Source organism: Bubalus bubalis, chromosome 16 (assembly GCF_019923935.1).
Source record: "Bubalus bubalis isolate 160015118507 breed Murrah chromosome 16, NDDB_SH_1, whole genome shotgun sequence".
NCBI lineage: Eukaryota > Metazoa > Chordata > Mammalia > Artiodactyla > Bovidae > Bubalus > Bubalus bubalis.
The window spans coordinates 20,680,815-20,703,394 of NC_059172.1; the positions used below are offsets into that span (position 1 = coordinate 20,680,815).

Genomic DNA, 22,580 nt, shown 5'->3' on the forward strand with positions numbered 1-22,580 from the left:
AAAAAAAACAAAAATTCAGAAGTCACTAACAGTAGGGTGGATAAATGAATTATAGTACTGTTGCACAATTAAATATTATAGAGTAGTAGAACTATGGCTCTTTGATCCAATATGGGTGAATACAAAACCTGATATGGAGCAAAAGAGACAAATTACAGAATATAAAGATCAAAAACAAACAAAACCAAATGATGCACTGCTTATGGATACACATGAGAATGGTAAAATCTATACAGAAAACACAGGCATGATTTAATACAAAATCCAGAAGCACACTCAACTCTGGTAGAAAGGAAGCAAGTAGGTATAATCAGAAAAGACACAGAGAAAGCTTCTGGGGTAAGGTAACAGTAATTCTCTTTGGGTTGTGGGTTCTTTTTATATTAGTGTTCTTTAAACTCTGCATATTTTTATGCTCCTGAGTATGTATGCTACAAATAACAATTAAAAATAAATATTACTACAATCCAATAAAAAATGGCTTTTAAAATAATCTGACCAGACATTTCACAAAGAAAGATATCTGAGGAGCCAATAAGCATGTTTTTTTAGATGCTCAATGAGGAAATGAAACTAAAACCCATAAGGCATCACTATCAACCACCAGAATGACTAAAATAGGAAGGGCTGACAACCCTGTGTCAATGAGGAGGTGGGGTAACTCCACATCTGGTTGGTGGGAGCATCAGTACACTCTGGGGAAAGGTCTGGCGGTGTCTCACAGAATTCGCATACACCAACCCTGTGAACCACTCCCGCATACCCAAGAGAAATGAAAGCGCATGTCCAAAGAAAGACTTGCAGAAGAGGGTTCAGAGAAGCTTTGCTTATTGTAGCTAAAAATTGGGAAAAGCCCAGGTGTCCATCAACAGAAGCATGGATAAACAATGCTTGGATAAACAACCTGTAGTATAGTTCATACAAGGGAATGTTACTCAGCAATAAAAAGCAATAACCTACTGAATAAAAGATGCATGATACTGGATGCTTGGGGCTGGTGCACTGGGACGACCCAGAGGGATGGAGTGGGGAGGGAGGGAGGGAGGAGGGTTCAGGATGGGGAACACATGTGTACCAGTGGTGGATTCATTTTGATATTTGGCAAAACTAATACAATTATGTAAAGTTTAAAAATAAAATAAAATTTAAAAAAAAAAGTAAAAAAAAAAAGTTAAAAGAATACAAAAGCTAAAAAAAAAAAAAAAAAGAACAACATGGATGAATCTCAAAAACACTCCAGAGTCAAAAGACTACACAAAAGGGAATCTACTGTAGGATTTCATTTATATGAGGTTTTAGAACAGTCCAAACTGATCTATGGTATGGAAATGATATATGTTATCAAATATAAAATGGTAACCTCATACACTGTTAATGTTAGAACCGAGATGTTGAGTATATGTGTGTTTACATCATAATTTTTGGAACTTTTCTGTGAGTTTACAAATGGTCATAATAAAATGTCAGGGAAATGTAGATATTATTATTTTTTTGTGTGTCGTTTTGTTTGTTTTTATTTTTTATTTTTATATATTTTTTTAATTTTATTTTATTTTTAGTTTTGCCAAAAATCAAAATGAATCCGCCACAGGTATACATGTGCTCCCCATCCTGAACCCTCCTCCCTCCTCCCTCCCCACACCATCCCTCTGGGTCGTCCCAGTGCACCAGCCCCAAGCATCCAGTATTGTGCATCGAACCTGGACTGGCAACTCATTTCATACATGATATTACAAATGTTTCAATGCCATTCTCCCAAATCTTCCCACCCTCTCCCTCTCCAACAGAGTCCATAAGACTGTTCTATACATCAGTGTCTCTTTTGCTGCCTCGTACACAGGGTTATTGTTACCATCTTTCTAAATTCCATATATATGCGTTAGTATACTGTATTGGTGTTTTTCTTTCTGGCTTACTTCACTCTGTATAATAGTTTCATCCACCTCATTAGAACTGATTCAAATGTGTTCTTTTTAATGGCTGAGTAGTACTCCATTGTGTATATGTACCACAGCTTTCTTATCCATTCATCTGCTGATGGACATCTAGGTTGCTTCCATGTCCTGGCTATTATAAACAGTGCTGCGATGAACATTGGGGTACACGTGTCTCTTTCCCTTCTGGTTTCCTCGGTGTGTATGCCCAGCAGTGGGATTGCTGGATCATAAGGCAGGTCTATTTCCAGTTTTTTAAGGAATCTCCACACTGTTCTCCATAGTGGCTGTACTAGTTTGCATTCCCACCAACAGTGTAAGAGGGTTCCCTTTTCTCCACACCCTCTCCAGCATTTATTACTTGTAGACTTTTGGATCGCAGCCATTCTGACTGGTGTGAAATGGTACCTCATAGTGGTTTTGATTTGCATTTCTCTGATAATGAGTGATGTTGAGCATCTTTTCATGTGTTTGTTAGCCATCTGTATGTCTTCTTTGGAGAAATGTCTATTTAGTTCTTTGGCCCATTTTTTGATTGGGTCATTTATTTTTCTGGAGTTGAGCTGTAGAAGTTGCTTGTGTATTTTTGAGATTAGTTGTTTGTCAGTTGCTTCATTTGCTATTATTTTCTCCCATTCTGAAGGCTGTCTTTTCACCTTGCTAATAGTTTCCTTTGATGTGCAGAAGCTTTTAAAGTTAATTAGGTCCCATTTGTTTATTTTTGCTTTTATTTCCAATATTCTGGGAGGTGGTCATAGAGGATCCTGCTGTGATGTATGTCGGAGAGTGTTTTGCCTATGTTCTCCTCTAGGAGTTTTATAGATTCTGGTCTTACATTTAGGTCTTTAATCCATTTTGAGTTTATTTCTATGTATGGTGTTAGAAAGTGTTCTAGTTTCATTCTTTTACAAGTGGTTGACCAGATTTCCCAGCACCACTTGTTAAAGAGATTGTCTTTAATCCATTGTATATTCTTGCCTCCTTTGTCAAAGATAAGTTGTCCATATGTGCGTGGATTTATCTCTGGGCTTTCTATTTTGTTCCATTGATCTATATTTCTGTCTTTGTGCCAGTACCATACTGTCTTGATAACTGTGGCTTTGTAGTAGAGCCTGAAGTCAGGTAGGTTGATTCCTCCAGTTCCATTCTTCTTTCTCAAGATTGCTTTGGCTATTCGAGGTTTTTTGTATTTCCATACAAATTGGGAAATTATTTGTTCTAGCTCTGTGAAGAATACCGTTCGTAGCTTGATAGGGATTGCATTGAATCTATAAATTGCTTTGGGTAGTATACTCATTTTCACTATATTGATTCTTCCAATCCATGAACACGGTATATTTCTCCATCTGTTAGTGTCCTCTTTGATTTCTTTCACCAGTGTTTTATAGTTTTCTATATATAGGTCTTTAGTTTCTTTAGGTAGATATATTCCTAAGTGTTTTATTCTTTCCGTTGCAATGGTGAATGGAATTGTTTCCTTAATTTCTCTTTCTGTTTTCTCATTATTAGTGTATAGGAATGCAAGGAATTTCTGGGTGTTGATTTTATATCCTGCAACTTTACTATAATCATTGATTAGTTCTAGTAATTTTCTGGTGGAGTCTTTAGGGTTTTCTATGTAGAGGATCATGTCATCTGCAAATAGTGAGAGTTTTACTTCTTCTTTTCCAATTTGGATTCCCTTTATTTCTTTTTCTGCTCTGATTGCTGTGGCCAAAACTTCCAAAACTATGTTGAATAGTAGTGGTGAAAGTGGGCACCCTTGTCTTGTTCCTGACTTTAGAGGAAATGCTTTCAATTTTTCACCATTGAGGATAATGTTTGCTGTGGGTTTGTCATATATAGCTTTTATTATGTTGAGCTATGTTCCTTCTATTCCTGCTTTCTGGAGAGTTTTTATCATAAATGGATGTTGAATTTTGTCAAAGGCTTTCTCTGCATCTATTGAGATAATCATATGGTTTTTATTTTTCAATTTGTTAATGTGGTGTATTACATTGATTGATTTGTGGATATTGAAGAATCCTTGCATCCCTGGGATAAAGCCCACTTGGTCATGGTGTATGATCTTTTTAATGTGTTGTTGGATTCTGATTGCTAGAATTTTGTTAAGGATTTTTGCACCTATGTTCATCAGTGATATTGGCCTGTAGTTTTCTTTTTTTGTGGCATCTTTGTCAGGTTTTGGTATTAGGGTGACGGTGGCCTCATAGAATGAGTTTGGAAGTTTACCATCCTCTGCAATTTTCTGGAAGAGTTTGAGCAGGATAGGTGTTAGCTCCTCTCTAAATTTTTGGTAGAATTCAGCTGTGAAGCCGTCTGGACCTGGGCTTTTGTTTGCTGCAAGATTTTTGATTACAGTTTCAATTTCCGTGCTTGTGATGGGTCTGTTAAGATTTTCTATTTCTTCCTGGTCCAGTTTTGGAAAGTTGTACTTTTCTAAGAATTTGTCCATTTCTTCCACGTTGTCCATTTTGTTGGTATATAATTGTTGATAGTAATCTCTTATGATCCTTTGTATTTCTGTGTTGTCTGTTGTGATCTCTCCATTTTCATTTCTGATTTTATTGATTTGATTTTTCTCCCTTTGTTTCTTGATGAGTCTGGCTAATGGTTTGTCAATTTTATTTATCCTTTCAAAGAACCAGCTTTTGGCTTTGTTGATTTTTGCTATGGTCTCTTTTGTTTCTTTTGCATTTATTTCTGCTCTAATTTTTAAGATTTCTTTCCTTCTACTAACCCTGGGGTTCTTCATTTCTTCCTTTTCTAGTTGCTTTAGGTGTAGAGTTAGGTTATTTATTTGACTTTTTTCTTGTTTCTTGAGGTATGCCTGTATTGCTATGAACTTTCCCCTTAGGACTGCTTTTACCGTGTCCCACAGGTTTTGGCTTGTTGTGTTTTCATTTTCATTCGTTTCTATGCAAATTTTGATTTCTTTTTTGATTTCTTCTGTGATTTGTTGGTTATTCAGCAGCGTGTTGTTCAGCCTCCATATGTTGGAATTTTTAATAGTTTTTCTCCTGTAATTGAGATCTAATCTTACTGCATTGTGGTCAGAAAAGATGCTTGGAATGATTTCTATTTTTTTGAATTTACCAAGGCTAGATTTATGGCCCAGGATGTGATCTATCCTGGAGAAGGTTCCATGTGCGCTTGAGAAAAAGGTGAAATTCATTGTTTTGGGATGAAATGTCCTATAGATATCAATTAGGTCTAACTGGTCTATTGTATCATTTAAAGTTTGTGTTTCCTTGTTAATTTTCTGTTTAGTTGATCTATCCATAGGTGTGAGTGGGGTATTAAAGTCTCCCACTATTATTGTGTTATTGTTAATTTCTCCTTTCATACTTGTTAGCATTTGTCTTACATACTGCGATGCTCCCATGTTGGGTGCATATATATTTATAATTGTTATATCTTCTTCTTGGATTGATCCTTTGATCATTATGTAGTGACCATCTTTGTCTCTTTTCACAGCCTTTGTTTTAAAGTCTATTTTATCTGATATGACTATTGCTACTCCTGCTTTCTTTTGGTCCCTATTTGCATGGAAAATCTTTTTCCAGCCCTTCACTTTCAGTCTGTATGTGTCCCCTGTTTTGAGGTGGGTCTCTTGTAGACAACATATGTAGGGGTCTTGTTTTTGTATCCATTCAGCCAGTCTTTGTCTTTTGGTTGGGGCATTCAACCCATTTACGTTTAAGGTAATTACTGATAAGTATGATCAGGGAAATGTAGATATTATTATAAACAAAGGTCTTGAAAGTCAAAGTGAAGTTGCTCAATCATGTCCGACTTTGCGACCCCAAGGACTGTAGCCTATCAGGCTCCTCCATCCATGGGGTTTTCCAGGCAAGAGTGCCGGAGTGGACTGCCATTTCCTTCTCCAGGGGATCTTCCTGATGGTACTTAAATTTAGAAACCAGCATATTGCAGAAAGGCAAGGAGATTACTTGCAGGTCTTTTGAGAGTCTTTGTATGTTAATATACCTTTGGAATCTTCAAGAATGCTCTAGAGGATGCAGCCTTGCCCAAACGGACCTGGTCAGATGGGCACCTTATAAAACCATTTTCCGGACACTCTGAGAAACAGTGCTCTCTCCTCTTTATCTTTGTGTTCACCTTTATCTTCTCGAAAGGAATTTCTAGGGGTGAGGTTGTGACCATCTAAAAGGTTCTTGTCTGAATTACTCACATGTTCTCCCATTTACTGAGTTTGAGGGTGCCCATTTCACTGCATCCCCGTCAAGTACTATCCCCTGGATAGTACCAATTCACTCACTTTAAGTAGGTGAAAATGGCATCTTGTGGTCGTTAGAACTTGCATTACTTTGATGACAAATAGAGTTACACAATTAAAAATGCTTACTGGTCCTATGTATGTCTTCTTTGGACTCACTTTTTCAAATATATCCACTAGAGAAATATCTTTAGATTCTAGACATTTAAATTTCCATATTCATGAAGGTGGCTCATCTTTAAAAATGATCTGAGCCCAGATGAAAGGCTTCTCTGCATGACGGATGATGTAAGCTCTACAGAGTGAATTTTATTTGGGAAACTGGGGGTGTTATTTCTGTCCCCAGTGGGAGAGGAGGTAGGGAGAGCATTAATATAACCAGATATGAGATGAATGAACTTTCAAGCAACTAATAACTTTGCTCAATTTCAATTTAACAGCAAATTCTTCCTAGCAAATTCCTCCAAGGATGATGTTGGAAGGTGATCTACACCCTTGGTAAATTGGAGATTTGCAGAAATAAATCCCTAGTTACTTCACTCAGGTTTTCCAGGTAACAAAAGGGGTCACACACACTGAATACTCAGGAAAAAAGAGGAAAAAACACCTTGCTGGGCTCTTTTAGGCACTTAGAATGTGTTGCGTTTCTTAGGTTAACAAATAATCGTGAGTGTAGGGGGATTCTTTCTCCCACTTCAGTTAAGGCAAACTCCATTTCAACTGTCTGAATCCCAGAGACTTCCTTTCTGTTACTTGGAGAAATGTGAATTATAGGGCTCACATGGACCCCCACAAACCTGGCACATGAAATTAACGACCGCTTTACCTCATCACGAGGCTGTCTTAGACCCCAAAGACTTTTAGAACCGAAGCGACGTTCAATAGGACAAGAGGCCAAATACACCAACTGCGAATGGGATACCTGGAGTCTCCCTAAGGGGCGGGATGTTGACTGATGTAGGAAACTGTGTTCCAAAAGATGGGTTGCTTGTACTTCCAAGATTGCCTGGGGACATGATCTGCAGACAGACTATGGTAATGTCTGTAATTTCCTTTAAAGTGTTCTCTTAGACAGTGCAATACCATGCATGTGTGTTTGGGTTAAGTTATACCCTAGATGTGGTCAGTCACCAATCAGGAGTTCACACCCCAGGGACAGTTGGCTAGATGCCATAGAAGAAGCCCACTCTCTAGAAACGCCTGCCAGAAGTGCTTCTATAACTTGATACCTTGCTCCACAGAGCTTTGATTAGCATAACAAATGTTGGAAATGGATTCTCATTGGGTAGAAGTAGTGGTACTCAAGATATGTGGATTGGTTAGAATATGCTGGAGACATTCCCACTCTTGCTTGAATTGGATAAAGAATCTAGAGTGGCTCAGAGCCTCTACCCTCAGGATGGTATGTCTGTTGGGTTCCCTCTGAAGCAGACTCTGAGAAGAGCTGAATGCTTGTCATTTATTGGAGAGGTGCAGAGAACTGACGGAGTGGTGGGAGGGCGGAAAGGAGCTGACAAGGGGTGCATTAGGAAGTGAGTCACCACGGTGGGAAACCAAAGCTTAATTCTGTGGGAAAGCTCTGCTGATGATCCTAAAGCACACTTTTCAGAATTCTCCCAGCCAAGAAACCAAAGAGCTGTGGTATTTACACCCCCACTGTCAGTGAAGTCCCAGGTACTTCCAGCCAGCCATGACTGGGCAAAGTGGGTTCTGGCATCTCAAGAGCAGCCCTTGAATAAAATGATGCTGGAAGTCTACCAGCCTTCATAGAAATGGTAAGCAAGTATGGGCAGGGCCCCAGCAGTGTCTGCTATAGTGTATTCCCCTAAATCTCAGTGTGGTCAAGTGTCCCTTATAAATGGAGAGGGCTCTGTTTGTTGAAACAGACACGACAAGGCCAACAGAACCCCACTTTTGGAAGGCTTATGGGTGTTTCTGCTGATCACAGCCATGGTGCTGAGAGGCCTGAAAGCTGGGACCTCATCCAGCCTCCAGAGCAGGTTGCGGGGGAGCTGACACTTACTAATAACACTTTGTTGAATAAATATGCACGTGTGGGCAGCATGTCTTCTGAGACCTGCTTCCCCCTGCAATCCAGAGTGAGACAGTCGGGAGAGCAGCTCTCACCCTCCTGCACAATGTCGATGATTATGACCACCAACCCCACAAATGTAAGAGCAGTGTGGATTAACCGGCCTCATCAGCTTGTGGTGTGCACACACCTCGGCACGCAGCACAATCTACTTCAGCTCAGGAAGCACGTTTCCATATCTTTCTTATAGTCTTTGCACGCACCCACCTGTACGGTGTAGCTTCCCAGAGTGGTGGCCCGTTTAAACCGCCGGCCTTGCTGCTGGGACATCATGAACAGCTGGGCCAGGCGCTGCTCCATGACCCGGGCGAAGCTCTGGTTGTGCAGGCCCACCAGGGAATTGTCCACGCCCTGCAGCACTGGACACAGAAGACAGAGGCGCTGTCAGGGGAGAGGCTCACTGCTGACTCAGAAGCCACGGCCACCAGGGCCGGGCCTGCACCAGCCATAAGGGCCGTGGGCCTGAACCCCTGTTAGGGTCTGGCCATCCTTCCCTCTCGACGCCCCAGGGGTTAGGAATCACTGTCCGCTTGTTTGAGACGCTGAAGAGGCTATGTGACTTGTCTAAGTTCACACAGCTAGTAATCAGCAAAGCCGGGGCTTAAGCCCGAACCCCTGAAACCCTGCCTTCACAAACTGGGACAGGCGTAATGACCCAAACTTGTTGTACTAGGTCCCAACCTTTTTAAGATAGTCTGTTCAGTCAGAGTCTGTATGGGAACACAGCATTGCTGCAGGAACAGCTGATTGGATTTCTCGGTGGTTCCTGGCTCAGCGCTACCCTGATTCTACTCTTCTTTCCAACAGCTTTGCTGAAGGATCTAAGCTCCATCCTGCTACTCAGCCCCTTCCATGTGGGCAAGCCACCCTGCTGTGTTGTCATCCCCTCCCTCGTCAGTGGGGACCTTTCAGGGCTCACTCCTAAAGTTGCCCAGGGCCCCAGGGGTCTCTCCTGGGGAGAGACCCTCCTGACTTGAGAGCAGGATCGTGTGATCGAAGGAGTGGGCTCTCTCAGTACTGGCACTTGCCAGCTGGGGGACTTTGGGCACACCACTGGCCCTCTCAGAGTCCAAGTCCTTCTCTGTAAAATGGAATAAGAAAGGCTACATCACAGCAAATATATTTCTAGTGGGCTTTAAGGTTGAGATGAGATGTATATAGCAGTGTAGCACAGAGCCTCCTGTGTGGAAGGTAAATGAAACCCTCTCTTTCTACCCTTCCTCCACTTCTGGACTTTATCCACACCTGGAGTATCTGTAATCAGTAAGTAAAGCACGGATATGGAATTCCAGGCTATGGCTGGTGCCTGGAGGAGGACTGTAATGAACGCAGGACCATCCTAGAACTGCTGCAGTCACTTACTATGGGGCGACTGCCTTTATGCTGTCTATTCCCCAAGCCAGCCCTTCTTCCAAGTCCCTTGGGAAGAAGCACACTTCTCCCCAAACACCTAAAACACTCCCTCCAAACACAGTCATCCCTGAAAACAAAAATGCTAAAAGCAATTCTCATCTTCTTAGACCAAAACTTACACGGGTTGGGGATGTAATACAAGATTTTTCCTTTAGCAGAGTTTGTTCTATTACAGTCCAGCCAAGGACCATTAATACCACCCTGTCTACTGGGATCTGAAAAGAGCTTGGATATAATGGCCGTATTGGGCCAGAACAGGGCACAGATGACAATGAGATAGAGACAGCGATGTCGAAACTGACCAGGAGAAAAGTGAAACCCACAGCTGAGTTTCAGAAGTTATTTCTTTGAAACCACAAATCCTAAAAAAAAATCCCTGTGAAGGGCATAAAGCAGCTTTCCTCCCAGGGCCCTCATGAGGGACTCCCAGCTCAGCAGAATTCCTGCAAACAAACTCCTGCAAACATTCCTGTGCCTCCCACGGTGGTGGGTCCCAGAAAGGCCCCTCCAAGCCCTTGTCACACAGCTGTCAGGCTGAGGAAGGGCTGACCCACCTCCTGACCCCAGGAGGAGAGCTCGTGTTCTTTCAAGTTCAAAGATACCCCTCCCATAAAACGACAGCGCCAACTGCTGCAGGATTACTCCTATGCTGGCCTCTCCTGACCAGGGGACAAGGGTGAGAGAGGGAATGCAGGACGGTTGAGGGGTGTCATCATGAGTTACTTTAGAGAAATCCCAGTGGTGATGCAGAAAGGGCAGACATCAAAGAAGAGAAGAGTCAAAGCCTCCAGGTGACAAACCGTTTCGGAGATAGACAGTGGTGATGGCTGCACAGTTCTGTGAACGTACTTAATGCTGCTGTGTTGTACACTTAGAAAAATGGTACCAATGAACCTAGTCCCAGGGCAGGAATAGAGACGCAGATGTAGAGAACAGACTCGCAGACACTTGCGGGGAAGAAGAGGGTGGGACAAATTGGGAGAGTAGCATTGACATATATACACTGCTGCTGCTGCTGCTAAGTCGCTTCAGTCGTGTCCGACTCCGTGCGACCCCATAGACGGCAGCCCCCCAGGCTCCCCCGTCCCTGGGACTCTCCAGGCAAGAACACTGGAGTGGGTTGCCATTTCCTTCTCCAATGCATGAAAGTGAAAAGTGAAAGTGAAGTCACTCAGTTGTGTCTGACTCTTAGCGACCGTGTGGACTACAGCCTACCAGGCTCCTCCATCCATGGGATTTTCCAGGCAAGAGTACTGGAGTGGGGTACCATCGCCTTCTCCCATATATACACTACCATGTATAAAATAGCTAGCTAGTAGAAGCTGCTATATAGCACAGGGAGCTCAGCTCGGCGCTCTGTAACGACCTGAAGCTGAGGGATCAGAGGGTGGTGGTGGGAGAGAGGTCCAAGAGGGAGGGGATATATGTATACATATAAATGATCCACTTTGATGTATAACAGAAACTAACACAACATCGTAAAGCAATTATACTCCAATAGAAAATAATTTTTAAAAAGGTTAAAATGATAAATCACATGTTATGTGTATTTTACCACAATTTTAAAAATTGAGAGAAAAAAAATGCCTCCAGGGAAGTGCAGGAAGTTACGGTAACCTGCCACAGAGTTCCACGGAATCAACAGCTGGGCAGCTCCCACGTGCCTCATGGCTCTGTCTGCAAAGAGGATGTGTCCTTCCTAAGGACAGTCTTCCAGCTGGATAAGAGCTGGGGGCTGGAGCCGGGAGCCTGGGTTTGAATCCTGATGCCCCCCGACTGAGTGTTCTTGGGCAGGTTCCTCTGGGCCCCAGTTCCTCATCCGAAAACAGGGTTATCATAAGCTACTCCTGACCGTATCATGAAGAACAGAATACTTTATAAAAGAAAACTGCTTCTAGCATAGTGCCATAAAGCCCTTGAGAGGATGCCCACAAGCAGTAGCCGTTGTTGCTCAAAGGCACCTCCTGCTTTGCTGGACAGTCCTCAGCAGAGGAAGGAATCGCCTGGAAAACACAGAGCTGTGTTCCAGGACTACAGCTCCTCTCCTTTCCCCTGAGAAGCCCAGTGGCCTCAGGCTCCTGGCCTGGGGAATGGGTTGAACAAAGCTATCTTCATCTCTCCGTTCCCAATCTCCTACCCCTTCTAGAAATGACGGTAAAAGTTGGTGGTGACTGCCCACAGGTCTAGAAAGTGGTCATGGGCCAAAGGGAAGGCAGGAGGGTCCTCCTGAAACCTGAAACTCTTCCCCTCTCTCCCTGCCCCTCAAGTAGAAATCAACTGGTCCAATGAGCCCCGAACACAGTGTTGAGATGAGTTGGGTGGGGGGTCATTGTGTATGCTGATTACCAACAGCAGCACCAGCGATAACAAGTGAGGGATGTCCAGGTGAGTGGGCGGGGGTCAAGTCGCAAGAGAATCCTGAAAACAAGACCATATATGGAGCATTTTATTAAGCACGTGTCACTCAGACAGAGGTACCTGAGGAAAGGACAAAACAAGAGGTTGACAAGGACAGGGTGTCTTACCATCAAACGTCAATCTTAAAGTTAGAGAAGGGGGGGGTATGTATCTGCAAGTTTGAAAAAAAAGCATTCCTTGGGCAGGAAACATGATTTTATAAGTGTTACATAACCTGCTGGCTTCAAAAATGTGCTGCTGGGTTAGCACTGTCTCTCTTGGGCATAAGCTCTGGTGGGTCGCCGCTGTTTTCCTTTGTAAACACATTTCTTTTGTTGGCTTTCTTTGCAGGTAAAATAATCTCTGCAAATCCATGGCTTTGCAGGGCAGAAAGAAACACAATTTTCTGCAGTTTAGGAGAGGTCTTGAGCAGGCTTCACCGAGCTCCTAGTTAGTATTCCAGCCAGCACCCAGCTACTGCTTGTTTGGGACCGCAAGGGAGGGAGGAGACAGGGAAGGGAAGAGGGAGGCTGGGGAGGGCCTGCTTGTCCAGGCTCATCTTCCAGGACTTGCAAAATCTTGCTCCCTCTTTGTTATGGGCGGAGTTGTTTCCCCCACACCGCATCTGATGATGTTTTATCCCCCAGGACCTCAGAATGTGACTGTTTGGGATAGGGCAATTAAGATACAATGAGGTCATTAGGGTGGCGCCTAGTCCTAAATGACTGGTGTTCTTGTAAGAAGAGGGAATTAAGACACAGACCTGCACAGAGGGAAGGTGGATGTTTTCCAAGCCAGGGAGAGAGAACCTCAGAAGCAAATAACCCTGCTGACACCTTGATATTAGACCTCCAGCCTCTTGAGTTATGAGAAAATAAATTCCTGTGGTTGAAACCCCCACCCTCACCCCCGAGCCTAGGGTAGCAGCTCTAGCAGACCAACACCTTCCTGTCCCTCCCCTTGAAACCGAGGAGGACCCTTTGGGGCTCCTGGGCATGGAAGCCTTTCTGTCCCCATTTCTTGTAGGCAAGACTCCAGCCACTGTAACCTTCCCCGAGTTCCAAAGGGCAGATCCAGAACAGCTGCTAATGAAGGAGAGAGCTGCCACAAAACCACGTGAGGCAAGATTTACAGGGACCAGAGAAGTGCGTCAAGAATAGGAGACCAACCACCTGAGACCCCGGGCATGCTAAGTCGCTTCAGTCACGTCCAACTCCTTGCAACCCTATGGACTGTAGCCCTCCAGGTTCCTCTGTGCATGGATTTCCCAGGCAAGAATACTGGAGGGGGTTGCCATGCCCTCCTCCAGGGGATCTTCCTAACCCAGAGATTGAACCCACGTCTCCTACATCTACCTGCATTGGCAGGCAGGTTCTTTACCACCAGCACCACCTGGAGACCCTACACACACCTTAATCTTTTTAGCAACCCTACCTTGAACTATTGCTATAAAACCCCTCATCAAATCCTCCCAGGTTGGGACATGTAGTTTTTTGAGGCAGGAGCTTGCGGTATCCCCTGCTAGCAAAGCAATGAAGCTATCCATTTCTACTTCACTCCAAACTGCCTCTGAGATTCAATTTGGCACCAGTGAACAGAGAAGCTGAGCTTTCGGCACCACCCTTAATGACCCAGCTGGTCACTCTGCCTCCTACAAGCTTCTGTTCTCTGCTTCTAATCCTTGCTTCTTTAATTTTCAGAGCTACTGTCTGGCTTTTGAAAAACACAAACAAGAACTTTTTTTTGCTATTTCATAAATCTCAGCTAGAAAATGTCAAGGAAAATGCCACCCAAACACCCTTCTACTTCCGTCCGCCTTCACTGTCAGGACACGCTGGGCTGCAACAGGATCAGTGTGGGTGTGCCCAGGGAGAGAGAAAAGTGCATGCCTGGCATTCCTCTGACTTCCACTGGGTTTTGTAGGGCAGTGCAGAAAGGCCTACGATCTTTAAACAAATAGACAACCATTCGCATGGACATGCCCCAGCCCTCCACAGATTAATGCTCTTCCTTCTGATGGATGCATGTTTTGCAAGAAGAAGGCTCCAGACTGGGACTTTCGAGGTAGCTGTTTTGAACTGATTATTTAACACCCATCTTCAGTGTGATGTCTTTTTTTAAAAATTTTTAATTGAAGGATAATTACAACATTGTGTTGGTTTCTGCCTCAACATGGATCAGCCATAGGTATATACATGTCCCCTCCCTCTCCAGCCTCCCTCCCACCTCCCACCCCATCTTACCCCCTCTAGGTTGTCACAGAGCCCAGGTTCTTATCTCAGTTTACTCCATTTCTGGTCCTATGGAAGGAACTCCTTGGCTTATAAGGCAGAATCCAAGAAAAGATGCCAATTCTATCACTGAAAGGCAAGCAAGCTTTTAAAAATAAACCAACCTGATAGGGTGAAAGGAGCAAAGAAAGAAGAGATTACCTGTAATTACCCAGTAGTCTCTCGTTGTTTCTGATATATCAAGGTTGGGGTATTCCAGTGCTAAAACAAACAAGAAACACACCAAATTACTTTCACAAGTTTTATATATAGATTTTGTTCAGGGAAATAGACACAGCTGACAAAATACCAAGCAGCTAAATCCTGCTCTATCATTCTTGGGAACTCTAGGACATACAGCCTGAAACTTGCTTTTTAGAAAACTAAAATACTCAGTAAAGGGCTAACTTTCAGATGAAGAGTTTTCTAAGGCTTTTGGGTGTCTGCTTTCAGCTTTTCCATCCAAACCTTCTTAAGGCAAAACAATTTAACTGTCAAGACCTTCAACGAGAACCTGTCAACTATAGCCTTCTTTTTAAAAAAATTACCCATCATAACATATTTTTAGGAATAATTATTTCTTGAATGGATCTTTCCAAAGACTAAGTTTAGTAGCTAAATGCTTACAAGCAATGGTCCCATTTCTTTATAGTGTGGTGACCATCAGAGTTAATATATGTTAAGGGTTTAGCACATTATTTGGCACATAATAAGTACTCAGTAAATCACAGTTGTGTTATTATTATTATTCTTAGACTATCAAGATGATCAAAGAAAATAAATCCTTCACATGCTACCAGGTGACATAATGCCATCTTTTTTTTTTTAATTTTATTTTGTTTTTAAACTTTACATAATTGTATTAGTTTTGCCAAATATCAAAATGAATCCGCCACAGGTATACATGTGTTCGACATTATCTTTTCCATAAAATCCAGAGTCATCTTTTCTGAGTACATGGAAATTCACAAAAGCTTGCCACTAAACTAACATTTTTATAAAGTCTGAGTGGCTACTTTGTGCTAATAAGTACATTAGCACATTATCTCACTTATTTACAATATAAAAAGGAACCATAGAGGGAAATGAAAACAACTTTGCTAATACATGTTTAAAAAAAAACACTTACCCAGTGACCTTGAGTATGTATCAACAATTAAATTTAAGAGCAGGGATCTATACTTCCTTTGGCTACTGAGTAAGTGTTTGGGTACAAAATGTAGGCTGCATCTTCAAAGTCTATGCCTGCTGCATGGTAATGAGGATTATGCAACTGAAGCATTAGAGAAAGAGGAGGCCACAAGCCTATGGGGACTTCATCAAGTGAAGTCACGATGCTGACTGCACGTGAGCTGCATTATAATATCTATAGCCCAGGCAAGGGCTGAAGGCCTGGGAATTTTTGGTGATGGCAGAAGTGAGGGAAACCCTAGCAACCAAGATTGCCATGAGGACAGACAGACGCTCTACCGGGCAGTGTTATAAGCTAAGAAGACAGACTGCTTGGTTCAAGCCCCAGGTTCGATGTCTCACCAGCTATGTCAGAGTAGGCATCTTGGAGTTAAACCTCTTGGAGTTTCAATTTTCCCATTTCTGCAAAATGGCACTAATTTTGCACCTACCATAGAGGGTAGTTGTGAAGATTAAATGAGACAAGACAAGTGAAGGGTAAAAGCACCTAGCCAGTGCTTTTTACAACATGCAGTGATGTTTTTATCAATTCAACCCCCTTCAGTCACATATTACAGTTGTGATTTTATGACAAAAGAGTTAGCATGTGGCACCATGGAGGCTTGCTAAACGGACAAGCTCCCGCAGAAGATGGTAGAGTCCTACAGGGATTCAAACATAACTCGAACATACTCACGTTCAGCGATGGTGAGCGGCGGGTAGGTGAGGTAGAACCCCACCAGCTCAGCGGAGAGCTGGCGGAGGAGGCTGCTGGCCACGGTGCCGTTGAGGAAGGAGCTTTGGTTGGCCACCACGTACACCAAGGTGACTGTCTGGGAGGCGTTGGATGTGCTCACCATCTGAATGGACACAGGAGGAAAGGGGAGGGAGACATGCCAAATAAGATGAGGGTCTGTTTCATGGAGGCCGTGGGAAGAGAAGCTTAAGGAGAGGTTAGGAATGAAAGGGAGGTGGGAAGAGAGCAAGGAAGAGATAAGAATAACATCAGTTGTCACTTATGACGGCTCACAACATGCCAGGCATCTCGTACCAGGCATCGTTCCAAGGGCACATGATCTCATTTAATCCTCACCACAACCCTAGGAGGTGTATCCTGTCATGGAGGTATATCCTTTGACAGAGGAGGAAACTGAAGCCCAGAACGATCAAGGGACTTGCCCAAGGTCACGCAGCTAATAAGTGACAGAGCCAGGATCCAAACCTGTGCAGCCTGACTTCAGGTTTTAACCACTGGTGCTGTATCTTTTCCAGGGGCTAAATGGTCGCAGGCTATTTTTATGGTTCTGAAGATACACTATAGAGCATAGGAATGATAAATTTAAGGAGGGCTCAACTGCTCAGACCGAGAAAGCCTGATTCAAACTTCTGGGGAATTTTAAAGTTGAAAGGACAGAGAATGCACGCCACTGGTCACCAACCTAGTAATGGATAGCATGATGAAAACTGATGACAATAAGAATGCAGAAATAGAAAACAGCTTCTTTTGAGAGAGATTCCATTTCATTGTGGTCTATCAATTCAATATAGAATATGTTAATATTACTATGAGATGGTATAGTTTTCTTCTTGAATCTTTAAGTCAGGTTTTTAGTTATGAAGAAATGAGACTTTCATGGGTCAGTGTATATACACACAAACACCCCACAGATGAAATGTGAAAAACAGATGCAGTAGGAAGACATTCTGCCTGGTGAGACAGTCTTTGTGGGCTTCTGAGCTGGATGTCTGCCCCTTCCCCCACCAGATCCATTTGCTACCCTGCCCTCATTCTGCTCAGTGCCCCCAGAGGCAGAATTCTGTGGACCACACCAATGGGCTACTTGGTGCCCTGGTGTTAGCTACAGGGAGCTCAGGAGGATGTGGGCGAGAAGGAGGAGAGTGAGGTCAGAGAGCTGGTGTTGGGAGCTCCCTCCTGGGGGGGTCACAGCTCTTGTTGGGCACTTCTGGCCCAAGTTTCCCACAACTGCTCCGTCCCCTCACCTCATCAGCCCCAAAGTCACAGCCTTGAAAGCTGCACCACCCCCCTGGTCCCCCTAGAGCCTGGGCACACTTCTGCAAAGTCCTTTTCATTGGACTTTCCTCAAATTGCCTTCATTTGAATATGTCCTCTCTTTTTGCCAGGATACCCAGTCTGTCTAAAACCTTTGTGTGCTCAGACACAGATATCTCTGCAGCATTCCTTTTAAAACTTACTTTGAAGACTGTCAAGAGTAAGCTTCTTCAAGCTATTGCGAAGTTTTTCCCATAAGAGCAAGTTCCTTTTTAAGTTCTCTAACACAGCGCCTAGAGTCCCATGATTACTGATATTTGGAGTCAACTTTTCTGGTCAACTCTTACTTCCTCTCCGGAGGATTTTTGGAATGTGGTTTAGCCACAAGTATTCACACCTCTTTCCCAAGGTACCAAGAAGAAAGGTACTTCTTTCTGAATAATTCAAAAGACCTCACTGTACTGTCAGCTAAAAAATAATAACTAAAGTAACTTTGCAATCTTTATCTCTATTTGGAACATTATATATATATATATATATATATGTATGTATGTATGTATATATGCTTGTTTCTTTTCAACAAAACTAAATCTCACTGGATCCCAAAGAGCTTGCAGTATGGTATCTTAGTACATACTACACTTGACAAAGTAAGTTATACTTTTTTTAACTGAGAACATGTTTATTGAGGAGACTTCATTAACATACACCACTATATTAGTTTCATACTTTCTGTGGTAAAATACACATTATGTTATACCATTTTAACCATTTAAAGTGTACAGTGGCATTAAGTACATTCACATTCTTGGGCAATCATCACCACTGTCCATTTCCAAACCTTTTCCATCATCCCAAACTGAAACTCTGTACCTACTAAATAACTCCCCATTTCTTCCTCTTCCTAGTCCCTGGGACCACCAGTTTTTCTGTCTCTATTAATTTGACAAAGCTAAACTGGTGGCTCAGATGGTAAAAGCGTCTGCCTGCAATGCGGGAGACCTGGGTTCAATCCCTGGGTCAGGAAGATCCCCTGGAGAAGGCAATGGCACCCCACTCCAGTACTCATGCCTGGAAAATCCCATGGTTGGAGGAGCCTGGTAGGCTACAGTCCATGGGGTCGCAAAGGGTCGGACACGACTGAGCGACTTTACTTCAAACACTTTTCATAAGTGCAGTCATACAGTATTTGTCCTTTTGTGGCTGGCTTCTTTCATTTAGTATGATGTCCTCAAGGTACACCCATGTTGAAGCACGTGTCAGAATTTCCCTCTGTTTTAAAAATGAATAATATTCCCTGGCATAGATATACTACACTTATTTATTCATTCACCTGCTGATGGACACTTAATGTTGCTGTGAATAATGTTATGAACACTGGTGTTCAAACATCTATTCAAGTCCCTGGTTTACATTCAGTTCAGTTCAGTTCAGTTGCTCAGTCGTGTCCGACTCTTTGCGACCCTATGAATTGCAGCATGCCAGGCCTCCCTGTCCATCACCATCTCCCAGAGTTCACTCAAACTCACGTCCATTGAGTCGGTAATGCCATCCAGCCATCTCATCCTCTGTCGTCCCCTTCTCCTCCTGCCCCCAATCCCTCCCAGCATCAGAGTCTTTTCCAATGAGTCAACACTTCGCATGAGGTGGCCAAAGTACTGGAGTTTCAGCTTTATCATCATTCCTTCCAAAGAACACCCAGGACTGAACTGAACTGATTGGCTGAAATGACTGTCCCTTCCCCCACCTAATGGTCTTGTCAGAAATCATTTGATCATGTATGTATTTATTTCTGGGGTTTCTGTTTGGTTCCATTGGTCCATATTTCTATCTTTATGCCAGTTCCATCCTGTTTTGAATACCATAGTTCTGCACTAAGTTTTGAAATCAGGAAGTGTGAGATCTCCGACTTTGTTTTCCTCTTTAGGATTGTTTTAGCAATTTGGGGTCCCTTGAGATTTCATGTGAATTGTAGGATAGATTTTTCTATTTCTGCAAAAGATGTCACTGGAATTTTGATAGGGATTGGATTGAATCTATCAATCATTCTTGGTAGTACTTGACATCATAACAACATTAAGTCTTCCAATTCATAAGCACAGAATGTCTTTCCATTTATGTTTTCTTTACTCATCTTTTTTATAGCTAAGAAAAGTGTAGTCATTCTTGGGGGCTACTTAACAACAGCTTCATAAAGAAGAAGAAACCAAAGGCCTGAAAACAAGGTCATATCACGGTTCCCTCATAGTCATGCCCTTGCATAGAACACTTTCCCATCACCCCTCTATTCTTAGATTCCTTTGGGTTCTGACATCATCTCTTACTTCCCATTCACTCGTGCCATGATTCATTTAGTTAATTAGACCCATAAAGCTGATGGAATGGAAAGCCATTGTTTTCATCCTTAGTATCCATTCTTCCTTCTTCCATGTCAGCACCACAATTTCTCTTGAGGAAACACCACTTCTGTCCTATGAGTTCATGTGCTTTGGGTAGAGTTGCCCCGGTCAGGTTCCAGGAGTGGGTATCTCAGTCAGGCTTAGTTGACTGGGACATTTCATATCCTCAATCACAGTTACTGGTCTAGAAATGAGCACATGATCCAAGAGGATTCAATGAAAACTAATCCCAGGATTTTGACTGGAATGACATGGAACCAAAGGCACTCTGGTTCCATGAGACTATGAGTAATAAAGATGAGACAAACTTGGAGGTACCAGGAGCCTGAGGATAATGCCAGCCTATAGCAAGGCAAGCCAAGAGATGAGGAGAGAATTTCATGAAGAAATCATGTAAGCACCTGGGTCCAACTGTTCCTGAAGTAAGAAGCTACAGACTTTTCGGTTACATGAGCCAATCACTTCCTCTTTTTGCATAAGCCTTGTGAGCTTGCATTCCATTGCTTATAATCAAAAAGTCTTACTTGAGCCTACTATAATCTAGCCCTTAATACCAATGCTATACAAGTAAAAACTAAGAAGTCACTTTTTCAATGACCCTCCGAAAAAATTAAATATTTACATGGTTTTATTACACAAGAGATCTAAGGTGCCCCACAAATTATATTTAATACAATAAAAGGGAAATTTATTAATTGCAAAACCAGGTCCTTTAAAAAAGAGATTAATGACAACCCTGGGGGATGATTAGCATGTAACAATCTATGCATAACATCGTGGCCTAGAGGGTTATTAAATCTACACAACAGCTTTGGCTCTGGGCTTCCTGTTAGCCAAGGCAAAAAGTGAACGAGGGTTATTAAAACAATTCACCCAATTACCCATTCATATCAAGAGCTGTTGATACATTCAAGAGCATCTAAAATCTATTTAGATGCAATTTTCTAATTGCCTGCTGTAGTCTTTTCCAAGGAGTGTTTGTTGCTTACTTTATAAAGTTTCATCTCATGGCCATGACTACCATACAACAACACAAGAGAGGCTTCTTAAGGCCAAGGGCAGCTTATTTATCTTGGTGTCCCTTCCACTGGCTGATAAAAAGAAGCTGCTCTGTAAGTCTGTACTTCCTGATTATAATTAGAATATGTTCCTCTGCCAAGCTTCAATAAGACTCATGTACCTGTGAGGATCACAAACGCAATCAGAAAGAAAAAGATCCCCCACAAAGGAGCTGAGTCACACTCCTTACATAAATCTTATGTCTGTGACATGTTTTTAGATCTTAGTCAAATATGAACCAGATCATAATGAGATACTTCCATATATACTTTGGGTGAATCTAGAAAGGGACAACTGCTCATTCAAATTAAATTGTATGCCTTCCACATCATATTGGCTTTGCTGATAATTCATTTAAGCTAAATGTCAATTTTAAAACCACTGGGTTTAATTGCAAAGGCTTTTTAGTTCAGTAAAACAGACAGATTGGTTAGTACAATCAGAGAAATTTGGGGACTGGATGAAAATTATTAAGAAGCATCTGTCTTTAGGGAGATGTCATCTATAGAAATGTAAAAAATGGGTCTGAGAGAGACATTTGGTAGCATGTCTACTGCAAATTCAGGAAGTTGAAATACAGTATACCAGTACTGAGACTGCCCTAGAAGAGAAGTCAAATGCCTGCTGAAAATTTCATCAAGGATCCCATTTCTACGTTGCGTTGATGCTAGCAGAGCATGGTGGATTAGAGTACAGGCTTTGGCTCAAGTCCTAATTCTGGAAGTTTCTTACCATTCTCTCCATTCCTTTTTCTGTGAAATGCTGATAATAACACCTCAGAAGGATGTCTTGAGAATTATGTAGCAAAGCATTTATAAAACATTTAGCACAGTCCTGGCACATAGTAAGCCCTAAATATAAGATGTGTGTCCTTAAACTAAGGTGATTGTTCCTGTGGATACCCGGAAAATAAACTGAATTAAAATCACAGAAAAGGAAATATTAGGTGAATTAGTTATTTAGAAATGATTCATTTTATATGAGACATCTGACATATAGAGTATATTCTAGTACATTAAAAAAAAATAAGTATATTAGAAAGACTTGAGGAAGCTTCACAAGGGAAAATAAACATAGAATCCCAAATCACAGCAGGTACACAGGGGTATACCATCTCTCTTATATGATCAACTCTAAATATCCTCACATACCCAAAGTACAAAGGCAGCTTTGAAATGGGGGAACCAAAGCACTTCTTGCCAACATTTGGGTTCCGGGTGGCCTCTGTCAACTACAGGCTAAAGCACACTCCCACTTACCTGAATCGTCAGGTTGCTTTTAGTATTCAGAACTTTCCTCTCAGCATCCTGGAAGGCCCTCTGTAGCCTCTGTTCCATGGTCTGAGCAAATTTACAGGACTGTATGTTGTCGGACTGGCTCACAAACTGTAGCACTAGAATGAGAGTAATAAATCAACGCTCACCAAAGCTCTAGGTCTTAATTCCTTGAACTTAACAGCAGTCATGATACAAAATGGCATGATTTTACATTAGAGAAATCAGGCAAATAAGGACAGTCATAGTTTTGGAAGTGGCTCTTAAAGTGATTTATAATATAGAAGAATTAAAAACATAATCGAACCTGAGATTCCCTCC

The 22,580-nt window shown here is 42.4% G+C and overlaps 1 protein-coding gene across 1 annotated transcript in view; it reads right to left on the bottom strand.

The window, feature by feature from the left end:
- KIAA1549L (KIAA1549 like) overlaps nt 1-22,580 on the bottom strand; it is a 317,368-nt gene that overhangs the window by 99,504 nt on the left and 195,284 nt on the right. Inside the window, exons 6-9 of the mRNA XM_044929278.2 lie at nt 22,245-22,378; nt 16,214-16,376; nt 14,509-14,568; nt 8,474-8,625 (exon numbers count right to left, since the gene is read on the bottom strand). Of these exons, the coding sequence (XP_044785213.2) occupies nt 8,474-8,625; nt 14,509-14,568; nt 16,214-16,376; nt 22,245-22,378 (509 nt within the window). The remainder of the gene's footprint in view (nt 1-8,473; nt 8,626-14,508; nt 14,569-16,213; nt 16,377-22,244; nt 22,379-22,580) is intronic.